Source organism: Leptidea sinapis, chromosome 2 (genome assembly GCF_905404315.1).
Source record: "Leptidea sinapis chromosome 2, ilLepSina1.1, whole genome shotgun sequence".
Lineage (NCBI taxonomy): Eukaryota > Metazoa > Arthropoda > Insecta > Lepidoptera > Pieridae > Leptidea > Leptidea sinapis.
In genome coordinates, this window is record NC_066266.1 from 26,787,135 (window position 1) to 26,805,258 (window position 18,124).

General features: G+C 34.7%; 1 protein-coding gene and 1 pseudogene across 1 annotated transcript; one reads left to right on the forward strand and one right to left on the reverse strand.

Annotated features, from left to right (window-relative positions):
• The first annotated feature begins 298 nt into the window (after nt 1-298).
• Nucleotides 299-10,076, forward strand: LOC126974273 (uncharacterized). Its single transcript, XM_050821738.1, has 3 exons — nt 299-594; nt 1,813-2,066; nt 9,991-10,076. Exons 1-3 carry the CDS (start codon nt 299-301, stop codon nt 10,074-10,076), a joined length of 636 nt encoding a protein of 211 aa, XP_050677695.1.
• LOC126975237 (uncharacterized) lies at nt 613-1,877 on the reverse strand (annotated as a pseudogene).
• Nucleotides 10,077-18,124: the final 8,048 nt, after the last annotated feature.

Below are 18,124 nucleotides of genomic sequence, written 5' to 3' on the forward strand. Positions count from 1 at the left end.
CAATAGGGTTGTCAGGTTATTTTTACTAACCGACCTTAAAGGAGTTTTGGAACGAAGTTGGACGTTGGGCCCGGCGCCCATTATAGGCATCGGCAAGGTAAAGGATCCTTCGGCATCCTACATGCAAGCGCATACTATCGGCAATTATGCTTTGGCATGCTGCAACGTCCTTAGGGATAACGAGGCGTCCTTAAGGATGCCGCAACGTCCTGTAGCTTGCCGAAGCGTCTCAATATCGTATTTCTCATCATAATAGTCTCAGAGTTGTTACAAGCTAGCTGTCTGAATTGTATTTAATATGGTGGACTGGGATCTTGTGTTCATAGCAACACTTGCTGAAGAAGAAGAAGAGAAATCTAATCAATCAAGAAGATTTTGGGTGAACAACTTTTGGAAGCAACGATATATGTCCGGTGAAATCAACAATTTATTCAATGATTTGCGTTATGACGTTCGAAAATTTTATGATTCTTATAGAATGAGTTATGAAAATTTTGAAAGTCTGGTTCATTTGCTCCGACCTTACATGGAGAAAAAACAATCAAGATTTCGCTCACCTATACCTGTTGAAGACAGATTGTCTGTGTGCTTGAGGTGAGTAATAAAAAATACTTTAATAAGTTTAATCATATTTATTATTATATTTTAATTCACATATACTCGTACAGGTATGATTCGAATGGTGACTGCAGATCGCAGACTGCATTACTATTTCGTCTGAATCTATATTTCTTGCTGCGCCGGTCATAGGACTGTCGTCGTGGAGCGATTATTGTTGACATTCGAATCATATCTTTATTTTTAATCACATTAGCTTTGCTGCAGGCAAAAAAATAATAAGTTAAAAAAATTACAAATTCTGGTATTCATTGGTTTCAATATTCTGGTAATCACTGGTTTCAATGTTTTCGTCTTGGCATCTAAGTATGGGTGTCGGAGTATATGTCAATGTTGATTGTATATTGTCCTCGTTATTTACGGATGTTGCTTGGGGTGTGTAATAAGAAAAATCGTCCATGGTGTAGTTTGATTGATTCACAGGAGGTTTTTGTTTCGATGTGGATGGTTCATAAATAGATCTTGTAGTTTCAATATTCTGTGGTACTTCTGATAGTTCTGAATATTCGATTTCTGCCTTATTAACAAGAAGCAATACATCTCTTTTCACTTGAAGTTGCAACTTTTTCGGTAAAGATTTTACCGTAGCAGACATTGATTTAAAAATATATCTGTTCTAGGATGTTCATCTTCGTTATTTTTAGAATCTATATATTCTTTTAATATCTCAGCTGTGGTTATGTTTTGTGATCGAGGACGTGACTTTTGAGAATCCGAATGTGACATTTGTGATTGTGGCCGTGATTGAGGAGAATCCAAGAAAGAATCTTGTGTCTCCTTGGAAGAAGAATCTAAATTAGCTCTATTTTGTAAAAATGTATTCAAGAATTGGAGTTCTCTTTCGTGTTTTATAGGCCTTTGTGGCTTTGCAAAATCACCACTTTTGCTTATTCTATTTTTCATCACTTTTCGATAGTTGTTTCTGATATTCGTCCACATCTTGAGACATTCTTGAGCTGAAAATAATATTATAAACATATAAATGAATGGTTTGTTAGTTAAACGTATGTGTCCGGCACCCGCAACACGCAATCCGTATTGTATGATTTAAAATATGATTATCAAAAGTGCCTAGGTATATTTATTTTAAATTTTCAAAGTTATAATATTTTTTAAAATTGGTATTATTTAAATATTTTTAATAAAATTAATAGGTACCTAAGCTATATTTAAAAATAAAATGTATCTTTTTAGGTTTCTAATAACAGGAGTCAGTTTCAAAACTTTAGCATTCAATTACCGAATGGGATTAAGTACAGTTCGTTGTATAGTTCATGAAACCTGCCGTGTAATCTGGAATATTCTTGGCCGTGTCGTTCTGCCAAAACCAACAACAGCACAATGGAAGATAATTGCTAAAGACTTTGATGAAATATGGAATTTTCTAAATTGTATTGGTGCCATGGATGGCAAGCACTTCAAGATACGAGCTCCAAATAATAGTGGAAGTATGTGTTTTAATTATAAAAAAATTTTTAATATCGTTCTGCTGGCTGTAGCAGATGCTAAATACATATTTGTCATTGTCGATGTAGGTGCTTATGGTAGAAATAGCGACGGTGGTATATTAGATCATTCAAAATTGGGTTTAAAATTGCAAAACGACACATTAAATGCGCCTTATCTATCTTAGCATCGGTACGGCTGAGGATTTTAGGTGGCAAATAGCAATATACTAAAACATAATCGCAATAAAGTAGAAATTTCCGTGATATATGGTCGTAATAACAAAAATACCGCTTCAGTATGCTTGAGGCTGCTGTATCGGCAGCCTTGAGAATGCTTCGGGAGGCTTCGGCATCCTTCGGTACGCCGCCGGCCGCGGCGCCGAGGCAACACTCGGGGGATAGCTTGCCCTGCGGGGCGAGGGGAGGCATCCGCCATTTGCATCATTTGACTCACAGTTGACTCACGCTGAATATCTGAATGATCGGACAGTCTGAGACTAGATTGTGATTATTTTATAGCGATAGAAATGACTGTACAATATTGTATATTGTATTTAGCGCAAAAAATAAATGCTGGGAGAGTTTCTTGCGCCGCTTCTTCTTTCTCAGAGCGCCATTAGTTTCCGAAGCGGTAGTAGAATCTACTAGTTATTAAAAATGACATCAAAAAGAATTCTAAAGGAATCAGTTTTGAGAAAATAAATGCCTTTTATGACTTTTTAAGGCTGGGGACCGAGCCAACGGCCTTGAGGAATCGTACGGAGCTAGGTTACTTCTCCTGTAAATTAGCAACTAGGTCGTTATCGACGGTTAATGCTCGAGTGCCCCAAGGCTGGGTGCTATCCCTCACACTGTTTCTTCTGTATATCACTGATATGTTGGACACCTCCAACATACATTGCTATGCAGTCGAGTCCTCTATTGAGAAGGTCGCGGAATGGGGTAAATTGAACCTTGCCCAATTTCACCCCCAGAAGACTCAAGTTTGCGCGTTAACCACGTGGAAGAACTTCCTTGTACGTTGTTTCCGGGACGATACGACATGGGTACCTTCAAAAAAAGCGCGTACACCTTCGTTACAGGCCGGCAACGCTTCTGTGATTCCTCTGGTGTTGCAAGAGAATGCGGGCGGCGGTGAACACTTAGCACCAGGTGACCCGAACTTCAAACTCAAGCTGTTTAATACTATCCTTACTTGGAATTTCCAAACATTCTGACTTATTTACTAGAATAGAGTTATATTTTAATTTTCGAATAGTGCTAGCAAAGTTGATTCGTAAAATCTATATCTATTTTTTGCTACTGCTAACTTTACAATAAATGGGCATTCGTGTGGGTCAATAACCTGTGATCCTACACTTATTAAATATCTATGAATATAAAAGAAGATCTACACAAGCCTCTGGCGAGCGAGCAAACGGTATAACCATTCGCCTACTCCGAGTAGAAGAGGAATTGGTGACTTGAGGTCTTAATAACTCAACAAGAGTCAGCAAAACTTGGTAGTCTATAAAACTCTATACATAATATTAAAATATAATCTTACCATCACGTTGATAATTAACATCCTTCAATCTCACTAAGCTCACTCTTAGTTCTTTACTACATAGCTGCTTGAGTAATAATATATTGTTTGATTGTTTATCCAGTTGCCAGTCTGCGGACCAACCTAAAAATGAGTTAAGCAATATATTATGTGTTATTTACATAATCAAATTCAATTATTTGTATTCAAAGTAGGATTTTAAATTATTGAACGTCAGAATCTACCACCCACTCGACATTTCGTTTGAAAGCTCCCAGGTGCCTTACTTTATCCGACACCTCTAACAAATATCGTTAAAAAACATACATATGTATAGAAAAACTTAATAAACTAAAGTCTAAAACCTTCCTCGAGAACCACGCTATCCATATTAGTAAAAACAAATATAGTAAATAATGTGGCTTACTATTGACAACAGAATTTTCAAAATCAGATCAGATCCAGAGATTGTCTCCTACAACATTACACAGGTACTTTACCTCTTCATAATATAAGTATGGATAACATTAGCACAGCAGATGTAAGTTTATTGCAATTGTATTAGTTCAAATCAAAAGATAATATGTGTCTTTGTTGTACCAATATCAACACGAATCACTATTTATTTTTATTTATTTAGAGACTTGCTTACGGCGACGTTGTGTGCTGGGTTGTCGCCTTTCCTAAAATATGTTTGAGGGGATTGATGGCTGGTCCATGCCTCAACTTGTGAACGGGTGCTACTTGTGGTGCCTGGTCGACCTTTTATACTTAATGAATCATTGTACTTGTTTGATGCAATTATTGATTGTGATAGTAATCACGATCATCATAACCATCAAACAATGAATTCAAGCTCTTATGGTTGATGCACCGAATTACGCAGCACCTTACAAACTAATTTGTTATTAAAAGAGTGGCCATTGAGTTTCTTATATGTTCTTCTCACGAGCTCAACTTTTTACGAACATATTGTACACTCAGTAATTTGAAAGAAATATTTGTAGTGGCAATTCAAAACCACTTAGTTTAAGCCTAACAGAATAATGTTTATTTCACATTGACTTCAATTCAAGAAGAATAAAGGCATAAAAGGCATTTATTTTCTCAAAATTGATTCCTTTAGAATTCTTTTTGATCTCATTTCTAATAACTACGCTTCGGAAGCAAATGGCGCTCTGAGAGAGAAGAAGCGGCGCAAGAAACTCTCCCAGCATTATTTTTTTGCGCTCTTTTCAATAAAAATATACAATATTGTACAGTCATTTCTATTGCTATAAAATAATCACAATCTAGTCCCAGGCTGTCCGATCATTTAGATACTCAGCAGTGGAGTAATAGGATTTACGACAGAGCCATTTTTTTAATAAAACATTTAAATGTATTTATAGATAATGCCTGAACAGTGGCTGGGACTTTAATAATAATTATAATGATAATAATAAAATTTATTGCCTTGAACTTAATTTAAGTATACAATATCAGCTTATTACAAACATACATTAAGACAAAAGGGAGTAGGCTCAGCTTATGCTGCTTGAAATAATATTTTCATGCAGCGCTGGTTTTCAGCCATTCCCATCTCCCTAAGGTGTAAGGTGGGATACATAGTAAAGAGGGCAAACTAATAACGATTACAATGCAGATCTAAACTTTTTCTAAATGTATCAACCTCTGTATACATTATGAGTGTATTTGTGAGTGTGAGTGTGTGTGTTGTATAAATATATGAGTGTGTGTCATTGTGTCAGTTTAAATGTAATATGAAACAATTTGCATATGTTATGGTTTAATCATGAAAAATATTTATATAAGGGAAGTTCTTTCCATACACAATAATTAAAATTTTCAGCTTCCTGTTGTTTTTTTAACAATGCCATTTTATATTTACCCTTAAACTGATTTATATTTTTTATCATTCTAAGAGGTGGTGGCAAATCATTCCAAATACGGGAAGCCATGAATTTGAAACTGGATCTATATCTTGTTGTTTTGTAGTATGGTATATTTAATAAGGTTTGAGAGGCAAAACGTGTACATTTTAAATTAGAACTTCCGCTCCAGGACAATTTTTCAAATAAATATTCAGGGCGCTTGTTATAGATAATTCTCTTTATACTACAGGCATAATGCAATTCTCTCCTAGCTTTCATATTAGGTATTCGTTTGTTGTTCAAATATGGAGTTATATAGCCTCTGTTTGGAACATGAAATGAGAATCGAATACATGCATTTTGTACCCGCTGCACTGCTCTCTCCAATTTATAACTAAGTCTGGGACCATATGTTGTACTGCATTGGTTGAATTGGGAGAGGACAAGTGACTCAGTCAATGAAGTACGTAGTTCCTCTTTTAGCTATGGCCTTATTTTATATAGTGTTTTTAGTTTATAGAAAGCAGTTCTTATTTTATTGTTAACATGTTCCATAAATTTTTGCTCGCCGTCTAATACCAGGCCCAAATTACGTGCAGGTTTTACATATTCTACTGGTATATCATTTAGTTTTACTTTTCGGTGCAGTTACATATATATTTAATTTGGTTTTTTGTTCCAAGGGCTAACATCTGTGATTTAGCTGGATTAAGTGATAGCGGGTTTTTTTTTTGACCAATTGTAGATATTTTCTAAGTCCTGATTTATTTTACGTATAGCGTCTTTGACATCTTCGCCTTTGAAAGAGAAATACAGTTGCGTGTCATCAGCGTAGAGGTGGTACTTACAAGTATTTATATATTTGGGGAGGTCAGCAGTAAAAATGGAGAAAATTATCGGGCTTAGCAGAGAGCCCTGTGGGACACCTCTTATCATAGGCAGCAACGAAGAAAGAAGTTTTTTACCAGTTTTGTCTTCAATTTCCACCATTTGGCTTCTACCGGTCAGGAACGTTTCAAACCAACAGCGAGTATTTTTGGTGAAACCATAGTGTTTTAGTTTTGACAGCAGTATTTCTGAAGGGATACAGTCGAAGGCTCTAGAATAGTCTAGCAAAACTAGTATACTACTATATCCCATATCCGATGCTTCTGTCAAATCATCAGAGATATGTAGAAGGGCTGTTTCTATGCCGTGACCCTTACGAAACCCTACTTACTTTATTATAGAAGTGTATACATTTACCCTTAAAGCTATTATGTATCTTATGAAGCCTACTAGAATTAGTTACAAGCAATCCCTTATTTCTAGTGTTGTAATAATGAAAATCACTATTAAGAGCAAATAGGTGACGATTTTTGTGAACGTATATTAAATTTTCATAAATGTACTGACAGTGAACAGTAATAGTGTACTCTCTTATCTTTCTAACTGCATATACCGCAGAGCTGATTCTATCTGCTAGATGGGCAATATGTGGACCCCACTGAAGCTTTTTATCTAACGTGATACCCACTACGGTGTAGTGTCCACAAGATCCAATCTCTGGTCATTTATAAGTACGTTGGTTAGTACCTCCGCTGTGTTTGGTGTAATGAACCGTAAACACTTTGTTTTTTTACTGTTTAAGTGCAGATTATTCGTCTCAAACCAATGCACTATCTTTGAGAGTGCATTGTTTACCGCGTCGTAATAAACTGCATTTGCCATTTAATAAGTTAGCTAGAGTTAAGGTCTCCTTCATAGGTCTTGGTATAAAGTTTTACAATAAATAACAGATAGTATGAAGTACTCTCTAAGCACAAATTCAAGAATCAAATTAAAGTATCTTTGACAAAGACGGCTTATTATAATATAGTAGATTATAATACAGAGGATAATTATGCATGGTTCTTGTCTGGTTGTGCACTGACCACCTTAATTTGTATAATATTATATTAAGTAGGCGTGGTTATATGATTTAAAAGATAGACTGCGAGTTTCTCATCAGTTCTTCTCCCCATGTCAAAGCCGCTTTACAAATTCAAATTCAAATATTTTTATTGAAAATAGGATGTGATGATAAATGCCTCAGACCTGAACAACAGAAGAACGGGCGCAACATACTCAGTGGGCTTTTTTTTCATCGAAATAATATGTGTACAAAGTAATATTGTACAGTTAAACATATTATTTAATAGCCTGAGGGTGGTCACTCCATTCCCAATCTGTGGTATCATTAAGAAAGTCATTTATGTTATAGTAACCTTTACCACACTAACATTTTTTAACAATTCTTTTGAATAACATAATACTTTTGTTTTGAACATTTTCTGGGATCTTGTTGTAAAAGCATATACATCGCCCCACAAAAGACTAAAACTGATGCAGCTTCACTATGTGTATCAAGTATTATTACAATATGTTATGTTATTGTCACTACTTATGGTAAATAAATATATATCTATTTCTAATACATAAAAATAGAGTCGGAGTCTGGCATAACTTTTTTTTATCTGGTATAAATCATGTAAATCAAATATAAAATGATTAAGTTTTATTTGTGTTCATTAAATTATTATGCAATATACATTTACTTTAAAATCTATATTAACAGTACTCTATCTCTAAATTTGACATATAAACTACCTGGTAAATCCTGTTCTGTGTCTTCAAAAACCCTGGTAAACTGTTCAATCTCCATATTTCTATATTAATATAATTGTAAATGACTAAGTTGAATAGCCCCGAAGAAACTTAGATTAGATTATTCTGAACAAGCAGATGAGGGAAGATTATGTAACACACACTTGTTTTTATGGGATGCTAATTATGAAATAACACAAAAAAAAATTGACTGATTTAAGAATATTTTCCATTCATGTAACACTTAACAAGTGTTTAATATTTTTAGCTCTTTATAAGCTTCTCAATTAGTCCGCAGAGTACAACATGGACATGACATGTTAACTTATCAAGGAGTGACCAGCCATATTTCAATGAACTAGGTGTTGTGTGCACATGTATATCACGATTCTTAAGAAGGTGGGCCTCTTAACCACACCACATTCTTTATCCAACAATGGCCCTCTCTGCAAGACTGAGCACTGGCTCATGAAGCTATATAGCAGTGATCTACACAACTGTGGTTGAAAATGAACATTTCTGCCTTTATTAAAACTTCTACACATTACTTAAATCACTCTATAGAAATACAAGGGGAAGTGTGTCACAGCTATTGAGGTCCTCAACATTGGGCAAATTACAATTTGCTACTCTTTGTGGCATGTCTTGATTGTAACAAAAAATATTAAAAACATTATTACTATTATTAAAAAAAAGAGTAAGTAATAGTTGCATGCAAATATGACATTTGTTTTTTAAAGAATTGGAATGCTACATTTGCAACAGATTGGGATTGGGATTGAAAAGTCTAAATTGCTCTTCATTAGTCACTCATGAAATAAATTTCATGTGAATTTTACTTCTATTGCAAATTATTTAAAAGCAATAACCATAATTTTGTTAGCTTCTAGCATTAAATAAAATTAATGTTGACATCTGGTATTCAACAACCACACTTTTAACAAGAAATTTCTGGCCACTCACAGCCACCTTGTGCTGCTTTACAGGCTGCTGATTTTCCTAACCCTTATAACTTAGGGACCTCCAAGAAAAGAGTAACACGTCTCTTGACACCTGTTAATATGGATATCCATGGGTGGTTGCACCACAACTCCTCACTTACTCGTTTGCCGGCTCATATATACAAAAATTGTCAAAACATATTTTTTTTGTGTCCAGAAAGTGGTAACAATTGTATACGAATGTAACATCTATTTCGCAGCTATTAGAGCACTAGATGTGTATAGGAATTTGGTAACAGCATTCTCTCCAGCATTGAGTGGTCGAACTTGTTGCTTAGTGCATGAATTAGATAATTATTTGGACAAATGTCTTTCCCAGATATGAGTTTATAATATCTACAAACACCAGTTGTAATAAGACAATTTTGAACACAAAGCTCTTCACAAAAGTCGCATTTATAATTTTTAGCGAATAATTTTGGGGATATTGGATTTGGTTCCCATACTAAACAAGTTTTAGGGCAACTTCGACTTGTAATAATGTTAATTGTTAACTGCTCCGTGATACTATAGTATAATTTTAAATATAATTGTTGGTGTGCGTATGTTTAAACTGAATACTCAATACTGAATATATTAATAGGTATTTCTCGAATTCTTGATAAAGTAAATAAATTAGCGTTAATATTCTAAGTTCAAAATTCAAATCGAAGCTTCTGCAATCAAATCAGTGTATCTTTTCTTTTTTTTTTCCCATTTATTGGCCTGCAGGGTTAGTGCGTCAGCCTTGCAAAAAGGTTAGGAAGTGTGTTATTGGATTGGGAATTGGAACGGAACTTGGAAAAGGTAAATTTAGTATATAAATAGTTATAATTTTATATTGTTATGAAAAATGAAACTAGCTAAAATTCTATATACATCAATATTTATATTAGATAAAAGGACAGAAATTTAAGTAGGAAAAGGAATTTTAAAAGAAGAAGGGCAAAAGCGAGGAAAAAAGCGGAACGGTCATGTCGAGGACAGGCAAAGAATATATGATTAAAATCCCCAACGTCATTGCCACACTCAAATATATCACTAGGCAAAAGGTTAAACCTTGCCAAATGCAAGGGAATGCATGCATGGCCCGGCCTCATAAGGGTCGAAGTGGTAGCTTTACCAAACGTCAGATTTGAAAACCACGGTTGAGGTGGTATATACACCTGGATCGTGCTGTAATATCCACCTTTAGTCTGACTTGAAGAACACCACATTTGTGTCCAAGAGTTCAATAACGGGGACTTAGGTAGGAGAGCCAAATCACAACAAAAGCTTTGGCAAGGCTATCGGCCTTGGTATTGCCAAAGATTCCTGATTGCCCCGGAATCCAAGCAAAGGAAACTGTGTGATTTTGATAAAATAAATCACTAGTTACATGCAATAATGACTGGATGATTATTACTGTTACTGCTAAAAGGAAAGGATTGGAGGACACTTTTAGCGTCAGTAAAAATAATTGAGTTTTTCAACTTCATGATTAAAACGTACTCCAGAGACTTGAGCAGACCAAAACATTTTCCAGTCAGTACTGAAGTTTCTGGAGGCAATTTTATTTCCACCTCTCCAGCACGAAAAGGGCGCTGAAAAAAAAATGATGAATGAATAACGTGAAAACTCGCAGCAAAAACGCTTTTTGAAGAGCGTGAAGCAAAGTGATTTAAATTTCGAACCCCACGTGACCATAAATCCAGGAATTACTCTGCCTTAAAAAATAAACAGTGCGATCCGGTGCGATACTTATAAAAAAAAAAACATTTTTGTCAATAATAATAAATCTATAGTTCGGCTTAGCAGACTTTCCACTTCGACGAGATCCGTATCTAAGCGCGTGAAACCACGAGGTATTGCTAGTATTAAATACGATACACATAATATAATAAGTATTCATGACTTGGGAACAAACATCTATTTATTATATATATACAGGGTGGTTTTTTGTGAAGGGCGGTGATGGCCAAGTCAGAAACTACGAGTCTTAGAGAAAAGTCGTGAAAGGAGTCATGCCCTCGATTTATAAGCAAACAATAATTGCATAATATTTAGTTTCTTACAATTTCTTGAACTTTTATATATATATTAATATATAATTTAATTATGTAGGTATTGTATTTTAATATAATTCTGTTTAATTGTGATTTAATTTTAATTTATGACATAATCGTGATTTATTTTTTAAAACATAGAAATTTTTACTTTTTAATGTAACTTACTTTTTATATAAGAATGTTATTTGCGCCTATAATTGAGGTAGCACTCAACTTGTATTTTTGTCTGTATATATATTTTTTTTTTTGTATGAATTAGTGTATAATTTGTTGGTGCAATAAATAAATTTATAAAATAAATAAATATATGTGAACATGTACCTACCGGGATTCGAACCTGGGACCACTAGCTCAGTGGGCAGGAGCACTAACCACTGGGCTTTATGGGTCGTCAGATAATAGACACATATTATATATATACATTTACATGCTACATTGTTAATAATATGACCCATCATTGATCGGTGATGTGAGTGAGCATAGTTTTTATTCATATTTTTAGATTTTTGTTCATATAAATTAACGATACCAAGGCGCAAATTAAATACATTCTTGAGTAATGACTTTTGGCCTGAGGGCGTAAAATTTAGATTGTACCGTGAGCACACGGCGAGAGGAAATAAACCGTCTTAAAATTTACTACAATATGGATATCACAACCACAAGAATAAAAATATCATCTTTTAACTGTTAGAATATTAAGAAATCTTTAATGACTATAAAATATTTAACTGACACCTCGCAACTTATAGTGCTGCAAGAGACGTGGCTATTGGAACATGAGTTGAATTTCGTCCATAGTATTAATAGCCAGTTTGGATGTGTAGCAAAATCTTCTGTAGATTCTTCCGTTCTTCTTCGAGGGCGTCCTTTTGGAGGGCTCGCCATCATGTGGCACAAGGGTTTATTTCCAAACGTAATACCGGTTGAATGTTTAAATAATAGAATACAGGCGGTGCGTGTGTGTCTTCATTCGGGTTCATTTCTGTTAGTGAATGTGTATATGCCGACGGACCAAAGTGAGAATGTTGAAGAGTTTACAGAGTGTTTGGCACAAATTTATGCTATTATAGAGGAATCCGATGTCCAGGTAGCATATATCCTGGGCGACTTAAATGCTCATCCAGGTGCTAGGTTCGGTAAGCAGTTATCAAAATTTTGTGATGATATGATGTGGGAATGGGCCGACCTTAACCTTTTGGGGGATAACCCTAACATGTATACATTTCAATGTGTTGCGAGCGGTAGCAAGAGATGGTTGGATCACTGTGTTACGACCAGATCGGGGTGGGATATCATTGTTGGAGCCTACGTCACTCATGACGTCAGATGGTCCGATCATCACCCATTGAGTATCGAGTGTGATATCACCGGGGTGGCGACTAACTGTGCCATTTATAGTACACTCGATACACAAAAATTTGTAAGATGGGGCGAGAGATCAAGTGACGAAATAAACGCCTACCGTGAATTTTGTTTTAATGATTTAGATTTATTTTGTGATCCACCTGTGTGTGAATGTACTAATATTATGATGTGTAGTCATAGACAAGATTATAATTTATATATAGATAATTATTACAGGCACATTGTCGACGTCCTGCAGAGTGCAGCTATTGTAAGTTCTTCTCCATGTGAACATAAGCAGACAGGAAAACCAACGAGACAAAAAAGAGTACCTGGTTGGAACTATCACGTCAGGGATAGCCACGCAAAAGCTAGGCTTTATTTTAGATGTTGGACATTGGCTGGCAGGCCTTCCAGCGGACTAGAATATGATAACATGCGGAGAAGTCGTACTGTATTTAAAAATAAAATTAAATGGTGTCTTAAGAACGAAGAGAGTATTAAAATGAATATTTTGGCTTTACATAAGAGAAATAAGAATTTTGTAAAATTTTGGAATGCAACCAAAAAACTAAATTATAAACAGACCTTACCTGTGTCAGTAGAGGGTTGCCAGACTCCGTCAGATATAGCCGAAGTATTTGCAAAAAGGTTTAAAGTTAACCCTCTGACTGTAGAGTATATGTCCGAGCCGAAAACATATCATAAAGATGATGATATAGAATTCACAAGCAAAGATATCGCGAAAGTCATCATGAGTATGAAGAGAGGCAAATCTCCGGGACACGATGGGCTCAGTATCGAGCATATACTCTGGGCCAGTGATAAAATATTTAATCATTTAAGTTGTCTTTTTAATCTTTGTATCAAATTTGCATACTTACCGGAAGCTCTAATGCATACGTTAGTTGTACCTATTGTCAAGAATAAAACAGGCGATCTTAGTAGTACAACGAACTATCGACCTATCTCCTTAGGCACTATAATAGGTAAAATATTAGAACGTCTTATACACCCTGTACTGCTTAAGAACATTAAGATTGATGATGCTCAATTTGGTTTCCGTGCCGGTCTTTCGACGGATGCCGCTATTGTTAGCCTGAAGGGCGCTGTGAGTCACTACACAACTCGTCACACGTCCGTATACGCTTGCTTCTTAGACCTTAGCAGCGCTTTTGACTTGGTTAACTATAAAATCCTATGGACAAAGTTGTTGGCCTCACAGGTGCCTAAAAGTGTGGTCAATTTGCTGAGATTCTGGTACGGAGGACAAACGAACTCTGTAAAATGGGGCGAAGCAACATCTAGCAAGTATAGGTTAGAATGTGGAGTTCGTCAAGGTGGGGTGACCTCTCCTGATCTTTTTAACCTGTATGTGAATGGTTTGATCGAGGAGCTCAGAGGTACCAAAGTCGGCTGTCACGTAGGAAATGTTTGTGTCAGTAACCTTAGCTATGCTGATGATATGGTGCTTCTCAGCCCCTCGATCAAGGGGTTGAGGAAGCTGCTTTCAGTCTGTGAGCATTATGCTAATGCTCATGGTCTGAAATATAACGTTTCCAAAACCAAAATGATGGTGTTCCCTGCAGGTGGAGGTCCGGATATGGTACCTGAGGTGTATCTAAACGGAACGGTTATTAGTGTTGTTAAGCAGTTCAAATATTTAGGTCACGTGCTTACGGAGAGGCTGCAAGATGACGAAGATATCGAGCGAGAACGAAGGGCCCTCGCTGTTAGAGGAAACATGCTTGCACGACGATTCTCTAAATGCAGTAGGGATGTAAAGACTACCCTATTCAAAGCTTGCTGCCTAGGCATGTACACCTGTCAGCTGTGGGTAACATTTACACACAAAGCATTTAGAAGAATAAGGGTCCAGTATAATGATACATACAGGGCCTTTATGAATCTTCCGAGATGCTGCAGCGCATCAGGCATGTTCGTGGAGGGTGGAGTCCCTGACTTCTTCGCTGTAATAAGAACAAGAATCGCGACATTTTGGAGTCGATTGCGCAGCTCAAAAAATAAAATCCTCATGGCTATATCTGACGATATCAGGAGCCCTATATATAAACGATGGATATCTGTTCACATGGAGAATAACAAAAAATAAATTGGACATGTAATTAATATTATGAATTTTTATATTTTGGACACCACACCCTTATACAGTGATGGTTTTCTAGTTTTTAAGTTTACTTTTAATTATAATAAATAATTAATGTTAACTATGGGACGTAATTGGCCTGAAATAAAAGAATTATTATTATTATTATTATAGTGAAATTTCGGTAGTCAAGCTACCAGGATCGCATAAACGTAAGAGCCAGAAATGTATTGCAATGTAAATACTAGTATGATAATAATCAAGTAAATAAGACATTACATGAAAGAGATAGATATACAATCGCGTATGTGTTGGAGAAACACATAAATATTAAATCGACTCCTCCCACTTGGACGATTTCATTATTGACACTTTATTATATAAACGTCAAAACCCCGACTTTGTAAACTCTATACATAAGAAAATATAGCATGTTGTGTTCATTTAGTGATTGTTTTAACAAGAGCAAAGCATAACTAATTATAGCTAGTTAGGTCATGAGCTATAGCGACTAAATATGTACTATAATTTGTTTATTTATTGACGGACATTTTTTATTTCTATATCGTAAATTTCCCAAGAAAGTTCTGGTACCTACTGCGGTTATTAGAAAATTTAGAAACACATTAGAAGCTTCTGATCACACTATACTAAATTTAGTTACTGAATCAGTCACCACTTAAAGCGCGACGAATTCAAACGTGTCGTATAAGTACGAGGATGGCTCCAGTGTTGTCCAGGCACCAAAAAATTGGCCTTTGCCTAGACCTGGCCGTTGGCTCAATTGAAAACAGAATAAGACTAAATTCAGTTACTTTTTACGCTTTACTTGAATTAGATTGGCGGGTCTTCCTCGGGGATCATTCGGGGATGAAAAAAATATAAAATTGAACACACTTTTCACTCTGAAATCGCCTTACAAATATTATAATCAGAAACAACATATTTATAATAAATTACCAGAACATGTCAGAAACTGGCCTAAAAGGGAATTTAAACATAAACTTAAAATATATTTAGCACATAAATGTTATTATAAGATGAGTGAATTTTAAATAGAAAATGACTTTGAATCTTTGAAGTAACATTGATAAATATGTACCTATTTAGTACCTACATATTTTGAACATAATTTTTAATTTAACTATGACATTAACAGGGAATATAACACTTTATGCCGATGATACAAGTATCTTTTATTCGGGTCACTGCATCAACACGATTATAGAAGACGCACAACATGATCTGAATCTCCTACACATTTGGTTGCAATCAAATTTACTTAGTATAAATACGTCTAAAACCAATTATATTATTTTTGCTGCTAAGAACAAAAAGCTTGGTACATATAAAAGTCTATCAATTAATGGTGAGATAATAAATAAAGTAACAAAATAGCCAACTTGTAAAATAGCCAAATAGTTGATAGCCAACTGACGTGGAAACCACATATTGATAAAATAAGAAATAAGCTCACATCATTAACAGGGGCATTACGTGGCATAGCCCGATGCTTCCCAAAACAGGTGAAGTTTATGATTTATAATTGTATGGTCAAACCTCATATAGATTATTTGATCGAGATTTGGGGAACAGTAACTAAAACAAATTTAAAACCGTTACAAACAGTACAAAATAAATTAATTAAAACACTATTTCATTATAACTACCTTACACCCACTAAGAAAATATATGAGCAAACTCAAGTCATGAATATAACTCAATCTTATAAATATAATACTTGTATTTTAATTAGAAAAATGCTTACTAAGGATATTCATACACAAATAATATTTACAAAAAAAAATCCACGTCTAATAACATCTGCTTAAGAGCACCATGCACAAACTATGGAAAAAGAAATTTAATGTTCGAAGCTGTACAATAAATTGCCAAAAGACATCAAATAAGTAATATCTTCAAATTTTGTTTAAGAAACTGTTAAAAAAACATATTTTAAAGGATTTTTCAATAGATACCTGGGAATATAATGTAATATAAATATAGTAGAATTCAGTGTAATTTAATATAATATCATGTAATAAAGTAGTAGTATGTAGTAGTTTAATATAATAATACAGTGTAATATTATTAGTATAATATAACATAACATATAAATCAACTATCTATCTTAAAAATAAAAAAAAGTTAGTGCACCATTTATATTAAAAAATATATAGCTGAAAAATAGAAATAATCTGTTACTGAGGCACAAGCTTCATGCAACTGGATTTGCGGCTTGACTCGACTCGGCCCAACAAGTAAAACATACCGGAAAGCGACAGGCGACAACAGTATAGTTATAGTCAGTAGTCAGTCAGCGGTTGCCAGTGGGCACCGGCCACGGTGAGCCAGACTACGTTCGCTCGCTGACACGATATCTTAACAAATTACAGTTATATTATATTTATAATAATATTTAGATTTATAATTTTACTAACTTTAGTTAAGCTAAGCTTACCGGCATTTACTTTTATAATTAAGTTATCAAATTGTTTTCTCTAAAAGTGAATTTGTAAAATTCTTATGAGAAATAAATTCTATAACCCTAACCCTACATTTATAATAATTTTTCTTACTAATGATATGGTTACTATTATTTTTAACTTCATGATGCGTTTAATTTAATTTAACTTTATTTAATGATGTAATAAATTTTGTTTTATGATAATTATTATGATTTGATTATAATTTCTATGTGTCAATTATTTGTATGCTCAATAACGGGCACGACTTGGAGAGTTAAAATGTTTTTGAATTATTTATAATGTATTATCCTTGTCAACAAGTAAACATCTTACTAACTTACATACTTACTGCGAACACAGTTTAGAAATCCAGGCAGACCCAGAACATAAACCTGTTTATTTCACTTCAATTCACAACTCTGGCTACGATGAACTGTGTCCATATTAAACACTGCGCACTTTAGATTTCAGTCAGCGCAGTTCTAGGTTTCATGTTATTGATCCAGTTCTCTCTCTCTCTCATATTATGTTCGCACCTTTATGAGTATCTACTAACGTTACTTCCGTCATAAAATTATTCTGAGTTATCCCCAAGTCACGCCTAAAGAAGTTTTACTTCAACAATACACACAATAAACTAGCGTATGTTCATACGCTACCTATATTCATTCAGATTATTCATTTGATATTGCCCTTTAGGGGCTCTTATTTTAACATATTACTTCCTATTATTTTTGCCTTGTGATATCAATCATAACAGATGTACAGTTTAATGTTATTATTGATATATTTAGTAAATTATCTTGCCCCAAACTATGCACAGTTTCTACTATGGGTACAAGCAGGGGCGTGCATTCGTTTTCTAGCAAGGTAGGCACTGTAGATCTAACTAGTCGTAGTAGGAAAATTTATGAGTGGGGACTCAATAGAAGTTTGGTTAAAGAATAACGGAACCAAATAAACTAAATTAAGTTTAACACTATATTTATAAAGGTTCTTAACGAGGTAGGCAATGTAGATACAAGTACCCACCTTAATAATATAATATTATGGTATCGCACACACAACACGAAGAGATTGAAGT